The sequence below is a fragment of the Ailuropoda melanoleuca genome, chromosome 6 (genome assembly GCF_002007445.2).
Source record: "Ailuropoda melanoleuca isolate Jingjing chromosome 6, ASM200744v2, whole genome shotgun sequence".
NCBI classification, from domain to species: Eukaryota; Metazoa; Chordata; class Mammalia; order Carnivora; family Ursidae; genus Ailuropoda; species Ailuropoda melanoleuca.
The window spans coordinates 86,864,630-86,886,727 of record NC_048223.1 but is presented as its reverse complement, the minus strand read 5'-3'; the positions used below and the strand labels follow the sequence as shown (position 1 = coordinate 86,886,727).

Here is a 22,098-nt window from a genome sequence, read left to right as displayed (position 1 = left end):
AGACTAATTCCTAATCTAATGGACCTAAAAGTAGGCCACTGAAGCCTACAACAATGGGACCTTGAATGCACACGAAACGTTCACGCAAGCTGGCCACATGATAAGCCACAAAGCAAGCCCAAATACATTTTAAAGGATTACCTTTCTAAAATCCATGTTCTCAGGTCACACACAGTACATTTAACTTAGAAATCAATGGGAAGATACTAAGAATACCCTCATGTTAGGAAATTTTTGAAAAAATCCCTAGTAAATTACATATGGGTCAAATATAAATCAAAATGGGATTTTAAAAAGAGTGATACAATTTACATGTATAACTTGTGCGACACAGCTAAACCAATGTTTGGGTGTAGATTTATTGTCTTAAGTACTTTCTTAGAAAAGACAAAAGGTGGGGTGCCTGGGTGGCTTAGTCATTAAGGGGCTGCCTTCAGCTCAGGTCATGATCCCAAGGTCCTGGGATCAAGCCCTGCATCAGGGTCCCCACTTGTCAGGGAACCTGCTTCTCCCTCTCCCTCTGCCTGCTGCTCCCCCTACTTGTGCTTCTCTCTCAAATAAATAAATAAATAATCTAAGAAAAAAAGAAGAAAAATAAAGATAAAAGATGTAAGATTCCACAGCTGAGCTTAATACCTAAAAAGTTGGAAAAATAGCTACCTAATAAATCCAAAGACAATTAAAAAAATAAAAGAGTAGAAATTAATGAAATAGAAAACCATAGAAACTCATAAAAGAGTATCAGTTAAGCCAAAACTTACTTTTTAAAAAGGATTTAGGGGCACCTGAGTGGCTCAGTTGGTTGGATGTCTGACTTAGTTTCAGCTTGGGTAGCAATCTTGGGGTCGTGGGTTGGAGCCCTGTGTTGGGCTGCACGCTCTATGCAGAGTCTGCTTGAGATTCTCTCTCTCCTTCTCCCATTATCTCTTCTTCTTCTCCCCCCCACCACTATCCTCTCTCTCCCTCTCTCTCTCAAATGAATCTAAAAAAAAAAAAAGATTTATAAGATAGACTTCTAGTATCAAATAAGAGAGAGGACACAAATAAATATTGTTAGTAGTGGATGAGAGCATGTAGCTTTAGATGCATTAGAGGGAGTGAAGAAGTAGAGAGACCTTCTGAACAACATAGGCCAATCAACTGTAAAGTTGGGACAACATGGCTGAATTTTTAGAAAAAAAAATGACTAAGTTTATAGGCCAGTTCTAGCAAACATTCTAGAAAGTAGAGAAAATATTTATGACGTGACAAAGAATTATCTAGAATTTAAAAAAAAAAAGTTACCACAAATCGATATGCAAGAGACCCAACCCAATGGAAATTGGACAAAAACACAAAGGCAAGAAAGGAAACACAAATGATTCATAAATATATGAAAGATATTTAACCCTATTAAGAATTAGAGAAGTGGAATCAAAATCTAACAATCTAACACCAATTCCTACTCACCAGGCTGACAAATATTAGGAAGTCCTACAATAATGTCAGGTGCAGGCAAGGGTGCAGGAGCTCTCTTTACCACCCATGATCATAAATTGGTGCAATCACTTTGGAAATTTGGTATTCCTTTGTAAATTTGAACATACTCGTATTCTCCTATTGAGGAGTTCTAATTCTAGGTTTATACCCAGAGAAATTTTTACACAAGTGCACTAACACATATGCACAAGAAAAATGGGCATAGAGGCTTTGTAATAGCAAACAAAATCATTCCAATGGTAAGGAACACTAGGGTACATAAATGGTGGCATAGTATACAGGGCAATAGGGTACAGTTGTGTAAATAAGTAAACTAAGCAGTATCCCCATCACCATGAACAGATTACAAAAATGTTAAATGTTCATGAGTGTTAGAATTCTCTGGAGAGCTCACGGAGAACACAGAGGCTTTGCTTGTTGAAGTGGGACAGGGATAGACCTCTCTGTATTGTATCGAGTTTCCAAGGTGACGCAGATACACAACAAAGTTTGAGAACCGCTGTGTTAAAACATAATTGCAGGGGGCATGCAGACAGTTTAGCTTGCACAGAGCTCCACAAAATGTATAAGACAAAGTTATACATTATTCAGGCTACATACGTAAGTCGTAGCGTGACAAAGTTAGCTACTGGTGAGGAGGAAGGGGTGAGCATTTGGGGAGGAGGCATCCAACCAAGATGCAGGATATACTTTATTTCTTAGCTTTACAGAGGCACACTGATCATTTTATTATTCATACTTAATGTAATGTTTGTGCCTAAGATCTATTTCACAGTATAAACTTACAAAGTCATAAAAGCAAGATTTACTTCAAGCCTGTGCTTCCCAGTAGGCATCTGGGTATGACACATTGTTGCAGCCACTGCAGGCTCGCTGGCTTTAGTGAGGGTAGTGCAGGTGACAGGGTATATACACATTGTCTTTCCTCTGCTGCTCATCAGCAGAACTATCTGGAAGGAATTTTCAACTGGGACAAAGGGAGAGTTTGTCGTATAAACTCGTTGCTTGGATTGCCCTCTGCATCTGTAGGAAGGCCCAGAGGTTGGCTGTCTTCACGTTGGTCCAGAGACTGACCTGGTGGGAAGCCCGGAGGCAGCGTGTGGCAGCAGCAAGCAGGGAGTGAGTGGATCCCTGTGTGTACCCCTGTGATACTGAAGGGGGACCAACAGCACAGGAGAGGGCCTGGCCCAGAGCTACTGGAATGGACTGATGATGCAGGGTTGGAATTTTCCGAGGGGAAGGACACATCCCTGGGAGAGGAGGTGACCCTTTTCATTGCTCCCAAGGGATCTGGGGGAATTGTTTCTGTGGATTCTTAGATTCTGATTGCAGCTATCTCTGTACTGGACGCTAAGGATGGGCCCAGAAGTGCAGGGAGGCAGGGAGGAGTGCACTGGGAGACGGTGTGTGTGCTTTGACCCAGAGTGAGTGGATGAGAACTGGGCCATAGGAGGTGGGGTCTGCAGAGATCCTCACTAATGCAGCTAATGGGTTGGGTTGAGCTGTGCCAAGTTTGCAAGGAGTTCTGAGCAGGCAGAATGGAGAGAGAACAGTATAGGGACCATAGCAGCTGGTGGGGGTGGGGGAGCAGGGGCAAGGCCCCACTGCCACCCCGATTATGCTGTGGCTGCCCTTGGCACACTTAGCCACTCACCCCAGGTTCTGCTGCAGATTGTTGGGGATGATGATGGCCTTGCTTTCCAGAAAGATACTGTGCACCCTGTAAGTCAGGCTCCTTACAGAGTTATAGGGTCCTGCTCTGGGTGCAGTGGGGACTGCTCATGCCACTGACCAGCCAGGAAGTTGAGCATGCAGGAAAGGTTTCATAAAAGAGCTTCTCTAGTGGCTCTGCCATTAAGGAGTAAGTGAGAAAACAAAAGGTATGAGACCTCCCCATCTCCTCTCCAAGGTGTGTGGGCTCCGATTAACCCCCTTGTGCATAATTCAAATTATGTTATTTCTGACCTCACAGTTTTTTGAGATAAAAATAATTTCCTCACCCAATCCTCTCTAAATTCCTGTCCAAGGAGGGCTAACTAGTCCATCCTTGCCCTTTCCCACAGTCCTACTCATTGTTGGATCAGAATGTGATTTCCCTCTCCCCACTGTCCTGTGCTCAGTTAGCAGGGCAGCTGAGGGCAGAGCACAGACATCCTGTTGAGCTACACTCTCTGCTTCTGCTCCGGTTCCTGAAGCCCCAGCTGGTTCTGGGCTCATTCACATGGTAGCCTTGAGATGTGAACACTTTGTCCTTTCCCCACCTCTGGTCTGTTGATCTCGACCCAACAAGATCACCTTTCCTTAAACAGTTCTGTCTGAAATACAAAGTTGAGTGCTTCAAACCCAGATTCACTTTAACTTTTTTAGATTACTGCCATTCCACATCCTTGGGAACGATCTTCCTAAGACAGTTCCTGGAATAGACAGTTTCACACTTCACCCTTCAACATGTTATGTTCTGGTTTAAGTGATTTGAAATCTCCCCTACTCCCTTGATCACTAATTTCTAACTTTATTTACCTCCATTTATTCCAGTTCATCCTCTCAAAGCTAGAATGTATCATCTGCAAGGAGGAAGATTTAAGACCTATTTTAAGACAGTTATTCACAGTCAAAATCTTGACTTGCAACCAGCCACCGATTTAGCCACGTTTGAGAGACAGTAAACAAGAACTTTTCTGAACCTGACTCCCCCTCCAAAAACCTTTGATTTATGTTAGTTTGTCTTTTTTGTCATTCCTGTGTTGCTCCTAGCCTTGAAGCAGTTTTGTTACTTTCTTGTCCTCCTGTCTTTCCCTACGCAAGCAGCTGCAGGTTTTTGAAACCAAAAATGGATTGTAGCAGCTTTGTACCTAAACCTTTCCAGGGCTTCTCAATGCCCTGGGTGGGGTTTGCGGACCCCGCCCCCACAGCTCCTGGGCTGCCTCTGACCACTTATCCTTTCTGCAGGGGAAGGCTAAGTGGGGGGGGGGGGGGGGGGGGGGGGGTTTCCCCCCCCGNTTACCTGCCTTGCAGCTTCTACTGGAGACCTCAGCTCTGTGCTGCCCCTGCCCCCACATAACACTTACAGGGAACTTTGCCTAACAAGTTCATCCTTCAGGTTCAGCTTCAGTGCTAATTACTCATAGAAGCCTCGTCCTGGAAGGAGCTCCCTGTGTCCTGCTGCCTTTACTGTTTCTCTGCTTGCAAGTGCTCAGTGAAAATGGGGTAATGATAGGATTTACCTCATGGAATTCCTGGAGTCGTGAGCACCAAATGAGACAATGTGTGTAGCGAGCTTAGCAGACGTCCACCATGGAAGCACAATGGATTTCCTTGGCCCCTAGATTTCCTTATGGCAGGGCTCAGCGTATTCAAGCTACAAAGACCTTGAGTTTTACTGGGTGGGATTAGGCCTGACTCATTCAAGGCTGTCTCGCCAGTGCTTAATACAGAAGAAACCACACGAGATGTCGGGTATGTTTCTGTGCCATGAATGAGTGAATGAATGAGTGGATACATTTTCAAAATTTGTACACAGATCTTAAGAAAAACAAAGCAAATCTAATTATTATAGAATTACGGGAAACTTAACTGCATTTTGGTCAGTGTTGTCAGAGGAAGCCAGGTTTGTTTCTCTCAGGTAGATGACCCTCGATAGGAAATTCGGCTTTTACTTCCAGCAGATGCCTACCATGACATTTGCCAGCACATGGCTTCTTCAGAGCTTGACCCCATGGAAGCCAGTGCATGGATGGTTTGGCTGCCAGACACCTTTTTCTGGCCTTCAGGAAAGTGTTTTCATTTTAGGGTCAGCGAGTATTATTTATAAAGAACCAACTCATGTGCCGCGTGATGTAGGCCCGATCCCTTGACCCCTTCCGCACCAGGCACTCGGGCTGTGGGCCGTCGATACCTCCTGACGGGCCTTTTGCAGACACAGGTCATGAGTCAATGGTAAGCATGCGTCTGGTTCTCTTCCCAGGAAATCAGCGACCCCGAGATCCTGGATCTGGTGCACAGCGCCCTTGGCAGGATGACCGTGGTCCGGCAGATTTTCCCGTCTGCAAAGGACAACCAGAAATGCATGAGGAACAACCACCGCATCTCCTCCCTGCTCTGTGACCCCCAGGAAGGCTACCTCCAGATGCTGCAGGTCAGTGCTCCCTGCCCGAGCTCCCTCCAGAAGGGGGTCTCACCCACACCCTTGGCGTGCTGTGGGCGATGGGCAAAGATATGCCTCAGCTGAAGCTGAACACTGTTGCCCACCAACTGTAATTACTAGAACCCTGTCATTTGCTGAAATTGAAACCAGTCAACTGGGCAGTGCCTCTGAGCAGCATTAGTAGGCAATTATGCCTGTTGTCAGCAGACAGGCGTATCAGCTCACTGGGTGCCTCCTGTATTTAAAAGTTACATGTTCAGGGATGAAAGAGATTACTATCTCTTAGGCTTCTGTGCTGACTGCTTTGTGGGTGATGGGTTCGCTCGGTGGGATTGGGGATGGGGAGTCATCACGCTGCATCTGTTTTAGGGTCTTCCCTATAGGAAGTCAATAATATAGACATAGCTCTTGTGAAACAGCTAGGGACTGTCCCAGCTCATCTGCTGAGTGCTAAGGTTTAGGTAAAGCCGGACACTGCTGGAGTCCCAGCTGAGCAGGGAGAGGCCAGAGGGTAGGACCATGACATGCCTAGTTGTTGTGTTCCTTCCAAGGCAACAGGTCCAGTGTTTCTGGATAGTGCTTCTGCCACACGTTGTGCCATATATGCAATCAGTGTTAGCTTCTCTTGGGGCCAGGGAGTAGGACGTGGAGTTGTGTACCGATTGTGAGAGGTGAGGTGGTTTTTTTCTCTGTATGTTTGGGAATAACAATGAAGCACAGTGGAGACTGTCCATTGGCAGCCCAGAATCCACTTCTCCATTAAGAATGTTGTGCATAAGAAAACTTTCATTTGGGGGCACCTGGGTGGCTCAGTTGGTTAAGCAGCCAACTCTTGGTTTCGGCTCAGGCCGTGATCTGGCAGTTGCGGGATTGAGCCCCATGTCGGGCTCTGTGCTCAGTGTAGAGTCGCTTCAGATGCTCTCTCTGTGTCCCTCTCACTCATGCTCTCTCTCAAGTAAATAAATAAAATCTTAAAAAAAAAAAAAGAAAAAGAAAACTTTCATTTGATGCTTGGTGGTTGACACATAGCCGAAGGAAATTTCTCCCAATTAGGTTTGCAAAAATTGCCCAGAAATTTGTACATGTGATATGCTTGCCATTCAGCATTTGAAAATAATTATGCCTTCTTTACCCAGCGAGTTGTGAAGAGTAGAAACCAGGGTTCGGGACAGACATGGTGTGTCTGCCGCCTGGTATCAGTTCCCTCCCAGGACATTTTGGTATTAACTTATCAGGGGGCACACATTTTGGGGAGTGGGCTGGGTACCTATGTAATCTGCCAAAGCGTCAAATCCATTCTGAAATCTTATATTTAGCGAGGGGGAAGGAAACATGCCCCAACAGATGGTAAACACTAGAAATATATTCTTGGTTGATGAGGAAACATAGCAGACACAGATTTCAGCTGGAGTAATTCCCACTACGCCCATAGGCACTGTTCCAGAGAGCCATGACAAGGTCTGAGGGCTTTCTAAGGTGGTGAAGTATTGGCCAAGAGAGTGGACAATGGGCCCTGCAGGACCCATGGACTCGAGAGCCCTGGGCATCCGGGCCAGGGGTGCAAGGTGCTTAATACAAGATTTTATATTTTTGGATGCTGCTGGCCTGCTCTGCCTTCCTCCTTTCTAGAGTTTAGAAGAAGAGGTCAGGACCGAGTAAGTCCCCCTCCCTGGGCCTCTGTTGACCACCCCCACTGTCTAGATGGATGGGGGTAGAGTGAGATGATGTGGCTCAGGCAATATGTGCCCAACCGCATAGCCTCACGTGGGGCAGGAGGGTGAGGGGATGCTGTCAATCTCTGTGTGGCCAGACTCTGGGAGGGTCTTACTCCCAGGCAGGTCTCCCCAGGCTTTCTCCTCTTGAAGGTCTTTGTCCCTCTCCAGCCTTGCCCCCACTCCACCCCACCCCATAGTCCCATCAATTTTTCCAGTTCTTGCCTGGTCACACTGCCCTCCTTCTCCTTGAGGAGCACAGGAGAGGCCCCTTCTAGTGCACAAGTATGCACTGCGTGGTTGTGGGTGGCAGGAGAGGGGAAGTCCTTCTCATCAAGGCCTCCGATCACTTGTTTTATCATGGATTAAAAGGTGCAGTTGGGCTCTTTGGTGGCACATCAGACCTACTAGATGCAAAGAATGCGTGCCGGAGGACAGGAAAGAAAAGGAGATTGGTAGGATGGATGCGGAATCTGGTGGAGGGCGTACTAAAATGACCCACAGAAGGTAAACAGAGGCACAGCTTTGAGGTGTGTGGCTAGTTATCATCAAAGGTGGTAAATGCAATATCAGACCTAGAACCCTGGCCACCCTGCCTACCTTTGCCTGTTCCTGCTGCCATCTAGGCACTACATCAAGAGCAAGATGGAAGAGTGACATCACAGAGATCCTGTGGCAGGGGTCGTAGCAGAAGCAGTGCCAGTGGCAGCAGCAACAGTAGCAGTGGCAGTAGTAGCAGTAACAGTGCGGTAACAGTACTGGTAGTAGTAGGAGCAGAAGCAGCAGTAGTAACAGTAGCAGTGGTAGCAATGCAGTAGCAATGCAGTAACAGTACTACTAGTAGCAGTGGTAACAGTGCAGTAACAGTACTACTACTACTAATAGTAGCAGCAGCATTAGTAGGAGTTGCAGTAGTAACAGTAGCAGTAGTAGCAGCAGCTGTAGTAGCAGTGCAGTAACAGTGGCAGTAGTAGCAGTAGTAATGGCAGTAGCAGTGCAGTAACAGTACTACTACTAGTAGTAGCAGCAGCAGCAGCATTAGTAGGAGCGGCAGTAGTAATAGTAGCAGTAGTAGCAGTAGCAGTAGTAGCAGTAGTAATGGCAGTAGCAGTGCAGTAATAGTACTACTAGTTGGAGCAGTAGCAGCAGCAGTAGTAGCAGTGCAGTAACAGTAGTAGTAGCAGTAGTAGGAGTAGCAGTGTAGCAATAGTACTAGTAGTAATAGCAGCAGCAACAACAATAGCAGTAATAGCAGTAGTGGTGAAGTAACAGTACTACTAGTAGTAGTGGAAGTAGTAGTGGCAGTAGTAACAGTTGCAATGCAGTAACAGTGCCCTTAGTAATGGCAATAGCAGTAGCAACAATAGCAATAGGAGCAGTAGCAGTACTAGTAGCAGCAGTAGTAGCAACAACAGTATTAGTAGGAGTGGCAGTAGTAACAGTAGCAGTAGTAGCAGTGCATAAACGGTAGTAGCAGTAGCGCTGTAGTGGTAGAACTAATAGTAATAGCAGCAACAATGATAGCAGTAATAGCAGTAGTGGTACAGTAGCAGTGCTACTACTAGTAGTAGTAGCAGTAGTAGTAGCAGTAGTAGCAGTCGCAGTGCAGTAATAGAACTGGTAGTAGTAGCAGTAGCAGCAGCAGCACAAGAGCCACATCGCCTGGGTTCAAATCCCAGTAACTGTAGCTACTAATGGATTATTTAATTGTTATAATTTATTTGTCATTTTGTGCCTCAGTTTCCTGGTCTGTAGATTGGAAGGTGAAGAGTCTATCCCTTAGAGACATAATGAAGATTAAATGAGGGAGCATACAGAAAGCGTCTAGGACAAGACTGAGCTACTAACTGTGTCATTATAGAGGAGGTGGTCAGGTGTGTTCAGTGTCTACCAAAAGGCTGACGATGGCCTCATTTTTTTTTTTTTTTTTGTAAGGTATAGTCCACTATCTTCCTAAGCATACTCTTTAAAAGCATCGCAGAGGGTGGGAGTGCGGTTCCCATCGGTTCAGCCCTGTATCATGGGCTTCGTGCACCACTTACTGTCCATATCACTCCCGCAGGCACTCCATCAGAGCGGCCTTGTGTGGGAGAGGGGAGGCTATGTCTGGGAGACCCACTTAGCGCTCCCTACAAGACCCTGCTCACTGGAGACCCTCCGTAAGGACTGATGGGCTGGATCTGTTAATAATGCAGGTCTTAACCCAAGTTAAACTGTTTCCGGAAGTCTCTTTATAGCTCTATAAATAAGCACTTTATTAAAGGAATCTCTGTCTCCATTTGTTGCCTCTGCCTTGAGTGGGGGTGTGACGAAAGGGAAATGCGGATTTACTTCCTCATCCAGGGCAACTCCTAGATTCATCTCATTTGCAAGCCGTTCTCTTCGACTTTCCTTAGTAGCTATTACCACTTCTTTATTTCTTAATGACAGTATAGAAGACAAACTAATTTCTACTAGCCTCTAGCTGTGAGATTTATTGAGAAAACTCACATGTTTAGAACAACTAACTCAAGAAAAAATAAAACATTTATGTCATGGATTATTAACTTTGTCTTGATGGAATTAATGAAAATCCTTTTAGAAATGAAGCTCTCAAGTCCATCTTTTAGTGCTTCCCACAGACGGCTGCTCTTGGAACAATAATTCTGGGTTAGAAGTTTTCATGAGGACCATCAGGAATGGGGACTTTTTACTAGATCTTCTATCTCTTGGCTCTTCCTCTGAGCTGTTCTCAGAAACTCTATTTTCTTCTATTAGGCCCATGGTCAGGGCTTTCTGTGCTCCAAAGCGAAGCCAACCCTCTTATAGCAAATCAATTTGGTTCCTATTTAGTACAATGAAAGTCCCTTGGAGGAAAAATACCTAAGTAAGTGACTTCTCGTAGCTCCGAAAGTATTGCATTCGCTCGTGTGCTCTGGTTTATTTTCCCCTACAAAGCACTGTCTCATTTGGGTGCTTCTCATTCTTGTTTTCTTGACAAGTTAGTTTAGGGATTGTCTGACTCAGCCAGTAATAAAAGTGATAACCAGTCTGTAAGAACCTTGAGACTCCACTAAAATTTTGCGGACAGCCTTGCTTAGAGGAGAATCTGGAAAGTACTTCATCTTCAGAACGGCGCTGTCCGGTGACTTCAGGGCTGCAATGGAAGTAACAGACATATTGTCACGTTGCCACCCCATTTATATTCAAATGGGTTTCCGAAGGGGAACAGGCACATGATAGAAGCTGTGTTGTCTGGTCACCTTGGAGCCTGACCCTTGAATTAAGCTGTAGGGCTAATGTGGTATTATTATAAAATGCCCCTTCAGGTTGGAATTTCTCCTTTTCGTGCATTTTAAAAGTGTGGACCGAACGGCTTGATAGATGGAATCCCTCTTCCCTCGCTGAGTCTATTAACACATTTCAAAACTCCCCTCCCCACCTGTCCCTATTTCTTTAGGGCTTTCTGTATTATTCTCTGGCTACAAGTTGTTTATCAACCTGCCAGTAGAATCCTTTTCTCTGGAGTGACAGTGAGCCACCCCACACCATAGCTACCGTGGACTTCATGTCACTTTCACTGGTTTCCTTTTTTCACCATAAACACTCAGATGGAACCTACAGCAACCATCAGTCAGGAAGTCTGCTGGGCGCACGGCAAAGCATGGTCCTCACTGCCATTGTCAGAGACGGTCGCACAGGTGATCTCTCTGCCTGCCCACGGCCACGGGCGCTTTTGGAGCCCAGAGAGCCTCGGGTGTGGACCACTGCCCCTATCTGCCCTGCACACCACCCCCTCAGCTTCGGTGGCGAGCAGAGCTTCCCATCCCCTTTGCCCTCTGCCACCATCTGCTCCGTCCTCAGGCTGGGCTGTGGTGCCCTCTCTCAGGACGGGCGGGCTGGCCGCAGTTTGCCAGAAGGGCCTTGCCCAGGGATGGATTTCTCAAGCTGTGACATCTGGCGTCAGCTTGTCCTCCCAGCTGGACCCTGTGCCGGCTGCTTGTCTGACTTCGCTGGATGACCAGAGCCTGTCTGAGGATCTGGTCAGAGGTCAGTTCCCACTGTTTGCCCCTGGGAGGTCTCCCTGAGCAGGCCGCTTGGCTTGATTAATGATGGAGGGAAGAGAAAACTGGGCTCCTTCGAAGCCTGGAGGAAATGCAGGCTTTCTTAATGAAGACCTTTCTTAGGTTTCTGTCTCTGGTGTGGGGTGGATAATGGTCTTGTGTTGAGATGCAGCTGGCTCGTGTGGCTGTGACCCTGGCCTGCCATTCATCTTCCTTTGCTTTCAAGCATGATTCCTCCCTTGATAATGTGAAGGCACAACAATTCCCTGGGCCCTGGAATATAATGGAGACAAGGCTGGGGCTCCCTCAGGTTACCACAGGCAAACATGCACTGAGCACCGGGATTGGGGGGCAGATGGCCGGCTACGCAGCGGGGCCATCGTCCCTCAGGGGCCTCTCCCTTCCCATTTGAGGGAGGTGGGCACGGGTCTCCGCCTGCTGGGGTACAGATAGGATCAGAAGAATATAGCTCTCCTGAAGATCTTAGTGTATCTCATGGGGGGGCTTGTATTTTCATTTCTCCTGGCCCTAATCCTGCTTCTGGGGACCCAGGTAAGTAAACAGATGATCCAGGCTTCTGATGGGGCAGCTGCACGCTCACTCAGTACTGACCCTGATGTGAACTCAGTGCCTTTCTTGGCTTCGCAAACAAACCCAAGTCTCAAAGGCTGTCCCTGTGGTAGGGGGCAGAGTGGGGTATTGGCACTGTGGTGGCACAAACAGTCTATGAGGTCCTGCATCCCCTCCTGCCGGGGAAGCTTCCCTGCTTGTCTCCTCCCCTCAGACGCCATCCTCTCTTTCCTGCTGGCCTCCCTACCCATCCTCTATTTTCTCTCTCTGGGTCTTGACTCCAAAGTGAATTCTCCTTATTTTTTCATGAAGATCAACTTTTCCTGGTAGCCTTTGCTCCTGCTGACACTAGGTAGTTTCCTAAATAAAACGTAGTGACTGACGTAGTGGGGATTCTGGTGCTAACTCTTAAAAAAGTAAAATGTGTTTTTGTGTCCTGGGTCCTCAGTTGGCTTCATGTGATTGGTCTTTGGTTATCCAGCAGCCAGGAAGTGTCTCTCTGGGTTTCTCAAGAGCTTACAAGCCCCAGTCAAGGGCTACAGGCCAAATTCTGTCCTTTACCTCCCAGAAATGTGTCCTCCCCTTTCCCATTTCCCTCCTGAGGACCCACTTCCTGCATAGGTTATTGGCTTTGGAAATGAGAGCCTTGTGAGTATCCCCTCCCCCACCTGCTCCCCAGTCTCCTGGAAATGCATACCCCAGATTCTGATTGGAGATGGACACTTCCTTAGGGAACGTATTGTTCCAGAGCCCCTGTACCCTTTTCCCAGTGTGGCCTCTCTCCTCTGTCAGTCATATTCTAAGAAGCATTCTCTTTGCAAATACCTTGATAGAGGTTTACCTTGCTGTTTTTTTCCTACGAACAGATTTAAATCTATTCATTTAGCATTCATTAATTCCACAAATACTCATTATGCACTTATTATGTGCCAATTCCTCTGTTAGACATTTCACAAATGCTCTCTCTTAATTCCCACAAACTCTAAATAAATGGGGAAGTTTCATCTCTGTTCTGTAGTATGTACCGGTTAGGAAAAAAATGGCAATGCAGAAACCCAGAGGCCCAGGAGAGCAGGGGCAGAGTTCAGGGTGTCTGAGGGGCGGGGCGGGGGGGAGGGGAGAAGTGTAGAGAGTTCAGTCAGAGCAGAAGATTGCTGCCAGGGTACTAAGGATGCGGGTGTAGTCCTTGGAGATGTGACAGGGCAGGGTGTGCCTCCAAGAACGACAGCTCCCTGCAGGGAGGAGGGGAAGGGCTCGAGGCTGGGCTACCAGGTCAGCCGTGGTTACTATTTCCCTAGGGAGAAAAGAGGGCACCTGAACTATGCTGTGGTTGTGGGAGGTCACCACATAGAGAGGACATAAGGAAGCTTTCTTGGGATTGAAACCCCTAAGTCCGGGCAGGGGCTGGTAACAGGTGGCAGAGAATAGAACATGGTGCTTCCCACAGGGCTGGGCTGCAGCTGCCCCTGTGTGAGTCCTCTCTGCCTGCCTCCCCTTTTCTCCTGCTCACCTGGATGGTCTCCCTGCAGGATGGGCCATGCGGAAGGCTCCTGTGGCCGAGTCAGCCCGGCAGTGCTGACGTCAGACCTTCCAGTGCAATGGGCCAAGCCACTTGCCTTTCAGGAACCTGCGTCAGGGCATAGGAGGCCCCCACTCTGGGCCTTCCTGTGTTGGCACCTTTTATGGATCACCCTGGGGGTAGAGAAGTGGCCTGTCCCATAACAGGCAGCTCTGCAGCGCCTCGGCCCATGCAGCCCTGGAAGGCCCGGCTCAGGCCCGGGGGCGGTGGCAGCTATGACTTCACTGCTGGGGCAGGAGACCAGGGACACGTGTCCAGGTGAGCAGCTTTCAGGCTGAGCTGGGCATGTAATGCTCAGGGGGATCCTTGCTTGGACTTTCCAGCCAGCAGCTGCAAAATCCAGATAGGACTCCTGCTCGCCCTTGAAAAGCTTTCAAACCAAGAGGCACCTGGGGAGAGGGTGAATGGTGTTGGCAGGTACAAGTTCGTTACCCTGTATACCAGACCTGTGCTCAGCTCAGGGATGGGACTCCCTGGAGGAGCTCTCAGACCATCCACATCGAAGTCAGGAGCCTGTGTAGATCTTTATTCCCTCTTCCATTTCTTCCTATCTCTGCTCTCTCCAAAAATAAAGCTGCACACAGAGAGCTTAGGACAGTACCTGGCACACAGGAGTACTACCATCCGCATTTCTCAGGGAAGTAAGTTGGGGCCACCCCTACTGCCCCTCTCCGGGGGCATTGATCACCTTGGATTTGATTGTCATCAAGATGAATCCAGAGCATGAAATGGCTTATTCAGCAGGACTCTGCAAGTGAGTGCAAGTGGTGATTCAAGTCACCCTTCTGTAAGCATTTATTGAGCACTTGCTAGATCCACGTGCTGGAGGAATGAGTGGCAGTGAGCAAAGCTGGCCCAGGTGGGGATGCATCCAAAGCTCTTGCTCATCCTACCAGGCCACCCGGCTGAGCTGCACACACTGGGGAGTCAGAGTCATACAGTGTGGCATTGGAAGAGGAATCAGGCCATCATCTCTGGGGTGGCGGACTGAGCTAGCTGGGCTCCATTCCAGCCCTGTCCCCACCTAGGATGGAGGCCACAGGCTCCAGCCTCAGGCCCCTTGCCTGGCTCTGGCTCTTGTCTGCCTCGGATTTACTCCCTCTGGTATCTCTGACCTGGTTCCAGGCCTTTGGCTTTGCATCCAGGTCTTCACTCTGCCATGCCCTTGGCCTCAAAGTTCGGGCTATCTTCTGCTTCTCAGGTCTACTTTCACCTGAAATGCTTTTTTTTTTTTGGTTCCGTCACTTGTGTGCTGCAATGTCCCTAGGCCAGCCAGAGGGGATGAAGGTTTAAATAGTGACAGTACCTGCTCTGCTTGTCTGTCTTCTGTAAATGAGCTCTGTGCTATGCCTTATCTGAGAAGCGAGGGAAAGAGGCAAGGATTCCTTCAAGCCAGGCCCCTTTTCTCTGCCCTTGTGGCCTGGAGCTCTGGCTTGGGCCGTTAGCCCCGCCTGACACCGAGTGAGTGTTCATGCAGCTGGAAGTCTCTCTCCTTCCAGACCCCTCCCCTTGGTTCAGGGGCTCATCATGACCAAGCCCTGACGCTTGGTCTCCACCCACCTCCCCTGAGAAAAGGCTTGCGTGATGTTTGTCAGGACCCAGATGGAGTCCCATGCAGAGGCTGCCTTCCTATTCTCTGCTCTTGATCTTTCCCCCAAAGGACCCGTCTCCGGTCTCCAGACAACTGGGCTGTAAGGGTAGTGCCCTCCCTTGGCATCCCCACAAGTGAACCTGGCAGGTCACCTGATTGTGAGGATGCTGAGGTTGGACAGCAGAAATGGGGCCACAGATCAGCACAGGGTGTTAGTGTCTACCTACAGCAGGGAGAATACTGGCAACATCTTACCAGGACAAGGGACCGGAGTGAGAGAAGGTGAAGCCCCAAGGGGGGATCAAGAAAACATTTTAAGTAGGCTGTGAATGAGAAGCAAGTTATGTTTGAACAAAGGAAGTTCTCTCCCAAGTCAAAGTGGAGGTGGCCAATCTCTTTTTTCCTAGTGTTTTCTCTTTGGGAGCCAAGATCAGTGTATACCCTCTTAGCAAGCGATCCATCCTCCATCCTTCCATCCATCCATCCATCCATCTATCCATCCATCCATCTCCCTCTCCATCTTTCCATCCATCTGCCCCTCCCCACTCCCACCTACCCATCCCCTGATTCGTCTGTCCATTTATCCTTCCATCCATCCACCATCCATCCATCAAGTATACAGTAAGCACCAGCCGTATGCCTTGGTTAGTGCTGGATGCTCTGTTTAGAGATAGTAAGAAAAAAAAAATATATATATATAACTATATATGTATATATATACACATATACACACATATATTATAAGAGTTTCACGTATGAAAGTTATTTACAAGTTATATATGAATATATACACATTTATGTATATATGCATAAGTTATATCTATAACATATATGTATATATTTCCAGATATATCTGTCTATCTGGAAAAGAGCATGCTAAAGCCTTTGAACTGAAAGCTTGTTCCTTTGACCTGACATGTGTTCACCCTTCCCAGCAAACATACTTGTGGGAGGACTGAGGGCTTCCTTTGGCCTTTCTGAGTCACATCCTGTTTCTGCCTCTTCATTGCCAGCCTCTCTGCATTCATACACTTGTTAAGTACCTTAATTCATTGTGAATAGAAGGGCTAGAGGCAAAAAGGGATATTCCGTTGGGTGCAGGTCTGGGCCACAGCTGGGGTGGTGTTGTCCCAAGTGGTGTGCGTGTGTGCACAGAACATAACGTGGGTCAGAGGGTCCCGACTGGTTGAATAGCATCAGCTAGGAGTGAGTGGCTGGGAGACCCATGAATGTGTTGAGAAGAGAAATCTTCACATTATCAAGGACTCTCAGCTTTGAGTTATTCTTTCAGAAAAAATAAAGTGAACCAAGCCAACTCTAAGTGGGTGACATTCTCCTGTAACAACATCTCCATCATGAGTTTGTATTCCAGAGGAGAGGTGGGCATGTCAAAAATCATTCTGCAGTGGTAGGAGCGCCTGAGAGGTGCGGGTCTGACAAGCACAGAGAGTGGGTTAGTCTTTCTCATGGAGGAAATGTGCCCCCAGGGCTCGAAGGGTAGGAGACCCAGTTCTATCCTGGTGTTCCCTGTAGGACAGGAGGTGGGTTCTCAGTGATAGGAATGACTGCTCTCTGCTGTCAGGCAAGTGCCTGTGTACCACAGGGCTCTAGAACAGGGCACCAGCCACCAAAATGCCTGCTTCCACTCGGCCTGAGGCCTTGGCTAAGTCAGCAGTGCTCAGTTGTCCCAGGCACACTCCTTCCACATCTGAAACATTGCCTGTCCATCCTCCGCTCCCTTGCTCCACAGACCTTAATGGCACACAGGTCCCCACTGTCCCTGCTGTGAGGACACGGGTTGCAGGGGGATAAGACAGGACTCTGCAGGAATGCCTTGGACACAGGGACACCCGCAGAAGAAGCGGTCAGCTCTGCTTGACGTGAGGGTTAGTGTGAGTTGCTGGACGGTCACGATGTAGCAGATGGTTTTGATGTCCTGCACCAGCTCCTGTAGCCCACCTCTGATGTCAGTTGCAGAGGGCAGTCCATGCTACCCAAGCTCTTGTCTGGGGCTCTGCTTTGGGGGCACCCAGTCCAAGACATGTGAGGAAAGAAATTGCAGGTGGAGAACAAGGCACGTAGGTCCTGGGGGTATGAGGGCCATACTGGGGAATGGTGAGCGGTAAGGATAGGAGGCAGTAGGGGTTCTTCCTGCGGACCAAGGATCTTATTTGATTCTCCTGGGAGTCCTGTGAGGTTGACACATTCTCCTATTTATATCCAGTGATTTTGTTTTTCTGAAGTATTTTTAGCAGACACCTTGCTGCTTAGGTGTGCGAGAATCATCCCCTTGACCCACTTCGGTTGATGGTTGTTTGTGCAACAGTTACCCAGGAGGGACCACACACCCGAACAAGGGTGGACATCACCTCCTCCCCCTCTCCCCTCACTCTCCTCCCTTTGTGCTCCATGACATCCTATTGGAGGAGAGGGCTGATGTGAAGTACAGGGCTGCCTTCCTTCCTGCAGAGGGCTCCGGATCAGCCCCCGAAAGGGCGGGTGCTGGTGTTCAGACTCACGCAGATCAAGGTCTTGAATCGCCGTGAGGAGGGTGAGCCACACCTGTCCCACCCCTGGATACCAGCGCTAGGGTGCTGCTGTCCAACTGTTGTTCCCGTGTCTCCCTCACACTCGTGCTCTCGGGAGCTCTGAGGTGGGCTTTGTGTCTTCTGTAAGCCATGTCTCCGTAGCAGACAGCTCAGCAAGGGGTACTTCTCATATGTGCACAGTTGCAATCCCCAAAGGCATCCCCTGGCTGGTGGTGATGGCATCACAGAGCAGGCTCTGTGGGATCAGAATCTCCATCACCATAAGCTGCCAATGTCACTCAGGCCACCATTTACCCGAGGCCCCATGGGGACCAGAGCAATCTTTCCAAGACATAGATCTGACTTCTGGGCACAGATCTACCAATGGCATCCTTCTCCCTAAAGTCACCTACGTTGTTACTCCTTAGCATGGCCCATAAGGCTCAACATGGCTAGATCCCTGATTCCTGCCTCCCTCTTGATCCCGCTTCCTTTCTACTATAGCCATTGATGCAGACAGTACGTACTGTGTTCAGTCCCTCTAAGCCAGGGCTTAGCCACTTGTGGTCTTTGGGCTGGATCCAGCTCATTGCCTATTTTTTAAAATCTAATTTTATCTAAATCTTTATTTTTTAATAAGGATTTATTGGCACATCCTTTGTTTATGTATTGTCTGTGGCTGCTTTTCTGCTATAACAGCAGAGTTGAGCACTATGAAGAAGACTGTAAGGTCCATAAAGCCTAAAATTGTTCATATCTGATCCTTTATGGGCAGTGCTGCTGGACCCTGCCCTCCCTGACCCTGCTCCTTTGTACCTTCGTGCCTTTGCCTAATGCTGCCTCCCTGTAATGCTCCCTGTCCTTTACCTACGAATCCTTCTAGACCAAGCTTTCTGCCCATCCTTCCCCCAACCTATGTTAGCCGAGCGAGATGTCCCATTCCAGCCTTGCACAAAGATTGCAAGTGTGTGAGTCTCAACCATGGTGCTGAGCATGCCGGTTCTTCTATTGACATACACGTCCCCCTCCCACTCTAGTTCCGAAAGCAGGGCTAGTTCTCATTCTCCTTAGGACTCCATTGCCTGGCCCGATTTTTGAATGAAGCTAGAAGATTGTGGTGTAGAGATTGGGCACTGCTTGTTAGTGTTGGCACCCTGGATCACCCAAGCCCTTGGCTGGTTTCTCCCCATCTCTGAAAATGCATCAGTGGACGGAGTTTCACTGCCTTTGTGTTTGCAGATCTCCAACCTCTACCTGTATGACAGCGTGCTGATGTTGGCCAATGCCTTCCACCGGAAGCTGGAAGACCGGAAGTGGCATAGCATGGCAAGCCTGAATTGTATACGCAAGTCCACCAAGCCGTGGAACGGAGGGAGGTCCATGCTGGACACAATCAAAAAGGTGTGTGTAAGAGGACACCCACTGGGATGAGGCTGAAGACAGACCCTTCCTTGCACACACACACACAAACACACACACACAAACACATGCACACACCCCAGCCCCTTGAGCAGGCGGTCTAAAGCTTAGCTCTTTGTGTGGTTGCCCCTGCAGGCCCTTCCCAGGCCTCTCTCCATGCCATTCTTCCTTTCCTAGCTGATGAGCTGGGCTTCATGGATATGTATTATTATTATTATTATTATTATCATCATCATCATCATCATCTCTGCTTTTCTACAAGGAGATTGGACTTTACAGAGGTTGAGTAACTTGCCTGAGGTCACAAGTAAGCAAACAATGGAGGCAGCTGCCCAGCTTATGTGTGCCAGATAGCCACTGTTCATAAGAGAGGCTGTCTCAGTCAGCAGTGCATGTGCTGATCACTAAGATCTTAGCTTGTGTGTGTGTGTGTGTGTGTGTGTGTGCGCGCACATGCATTCCGCACTGATGCCGTGTTGCACACACTGAGGCACGACACCAAGTTGAAGGCTGAATTTGGAGTGACTTGGGCAATCCATAGCCTTGTTAGAGTGAATTGGCTCTCAGAGACTTCAGGAGGGCGTTTAGGGAATCTATAGCGCTAGGAGTTGTAGTCACAATAAATTGTGCATGGTGTCATTAGAGGCAAACATATTCTGGTGTTGGTTGAATTTACTGCAGCCCGAGCCAGAGCTGGGGCCCCTCTCTGGCCAGCTCAGGCTCTGGGCTTCTCCCAGCTCACAGTCTGTGGGAGATCAAGGCTGGATGACACCCCCACGCTAGGCTTGAAGAGAGAAGGGGCTCGCCGCAGACTCCCTCAGCCCCTCTGCCACCTGCTCCTACGGAGCCCACTGCATGGCCAGAGAGAGGGGCAAGGCTTCCACACCCACCACATCCAGTCTGTGCCAGACATCGTGCTTTGTACACATGGCATCCCTCAACCCTGGCAGGCTCTGTGATGTGGATCTAACTAACTCCAGGCTGGCGATGATGGGAGATGGCTTGCCCAAGGTGGCACAGGTGGCAAAGCCAGGACATGAGCTGGTGTTGACCTCCAGGGCGCATGTTTGCTGCCTTGTAACTTACCGCCATGTGCCTGATGCGGCTCTGTTGACCTTTGACCTCCCTCTTGGCTCAGGCTAAGGTGACCCTTGGAGCAGAGGGCAAGGGAAGATTATAAGCTCTAGGAGGGTAGAAACAAAACTGTCATTCTTTGATCTCATGGCTAGCATGTAAGTGGCACGGAGCAGGTGCTCTCATCATACTGACCACACGAATGTCAAGTGCAAGTCTTTGGAATTTCCCCTGTGGTCAGAGGTCTGGGAAGTGTCGATCCTACTCTGGGGCTATGGGACTGCTAACAGCCCTCTCCTCATCACAGCCTGTCCACTGCTTCCTCAAGACCTCGATCATCCCATTCTTGGTGACTACTTCCTTCTCCTTCTTCGTCTTTGAGATTCCATCCCTTTCCCCATCTATATTTTCCTCAATGAATTTTCCTTCCCTCCTGTAGGGCCACATCACTGGTCTCACAGGGGTGATGGAGTTTCGGGAGGACAGCTCGAATCCCTACGTCCAGTTTGAAATCCTCGGTACAACCTACAGTGAGACCTTTGGCAAAGATATGCGTAAGGTAAGTCTCAGGGCCCCCACCTCCCTCTCCGGCTGCCGTGGTGCCACTGGCTCTGTGTTTCGAGTAGGTGTTAACCACCGCAAACATCCCCTGTCCCCGTCTCTCTCTGATGATGCTGCCATTATGTTGGTGTTTATGGGGCACAGTGTGGAGAAGGCTCAGAGAGTTTTTCAACCAGGAAGTTCTGCTAATGCAGTCTCTGAGTACAGCAGGGCCCCTGGCACTGCCTGGTCCTGCTGCTTGACCCTGGACAGCCAACCAAGCAGGCGTAGGCTGAGGCTGGAAGGGACATTGTGTTTTCCCAGAGTGGCTGAGATCAGCCCAACTGCTGGGGCAGGTGTAACTGTGGCTGAGGCAGGAGTCCAAGGTTACAGCCAGTGTCCCCCAGATCTAAGAGTGAGACAAAGCCATGAGCAGAAAAATGAACCATGAAGATGGTGAGAAGCAGGGAGCAGGGGAGCCCAGTGGAGGGAGAAGGGAGAGGCAGACAAGCTATGTAGCTCTGGGTGGGGTTTGGCTGTTTTATTTGGTGCTAATGCGAATGGCCGGCCTGGGGTCTCTTTTCAGTAATACTTTGCCTCTTCCTCTCTCTTCCTATGAAGGATTTTCAGGATTAAAGACTTGGGGGTGGAGGAGGCAGCCTTTACCCAGGGTTGGAACCCCCAAAGTTAAGGGGAGGCTTGTGAAGCCAAGAATCTAATAGGTATTGGGACTGTGACAAGCAAGATATTGAAACAGTTATCTGAGAACCTCAGATGTGGTCATTGCGAGCCAGTGTGGAGCTGATGGTGGGGTTGCACGGCCCTGCCACCCAGATGGCTTCAGTGCACTCCCAGGAACGGTCCACACAGAAGGCCCATGTGCTTGTCAGGTCATTAACTGGTTGGCATACACTCAGGCACAGGCTCATATAATCACACACAGACATACTCACACACGTACATTGCTGTACACTTGAAAGGAGGGCATCTCTACTAACCAGTGCTCAAGAGGTGAAGGGCACAGTGAGCTCTCACCGGGGCAGGATGAAGCCTTGGCAAGCAGCCCTCTAGCCTGGCCTCCAACATTGCTGGGGGCGGTGGAAGGGCAGGAAAGGCTGAGCGCTCTTGAGATATTGAGAACCTGGGTGACGGGATTCTCTGGCTGCACTCCTTGAGGGCCAGGTAGAAGGATGCACGTGTGGGGCAGTGGAGGGCATGAGGGCTGGAAACATACCGGGGGTGGTCATCGGTTATCCCACGGGAGGAGGACTGGCTCCCCACGGAGGGACTGGGATGGCCGGGGGTCCATGTGCGATGCGGGAGTTGGAGAGTTTTCCATCTTAGGACGGAAGGTGGAGTCATGGGTTGGTCGTATAAATAATGGGAGGTTGAATAATTGGTTGTGATACCACAGTGCAC

The 22,098-nt window shown here is 48.9% G+C and overlaps 1 protein-coding gene across 1 annotated transcript in view; it reads left to right on the top strand.

The window, feature by feature from the left end:
* The window catches only part of GRID1 (glutamate ionotropic receptor delta type subunit 1), a 731,471-nt gene that overhangs the window by 496,184 nt on the left and 213,189 nt on the right, over positions 1 to 22,098 (top strand). Inside the window, exons 6-8 of the mRNA XM_019795472.2 lie at positions 5,444 to 5,614; positions 18,886 to 19,047; positions 20,579 to 20,698. Coding sequence (XP_019651031.1) covers positions 5,444 to 5,614; positions 18,886 to 19,047; positions 20,579 to 20,698 — 453 coding nt within the window. The remainder of the gene's footprint in view (positions 1 to 5,443; positions 5,615 to 18,885; positions 19,048 to 20,578; positions 20,699 to 22,098) is intronic.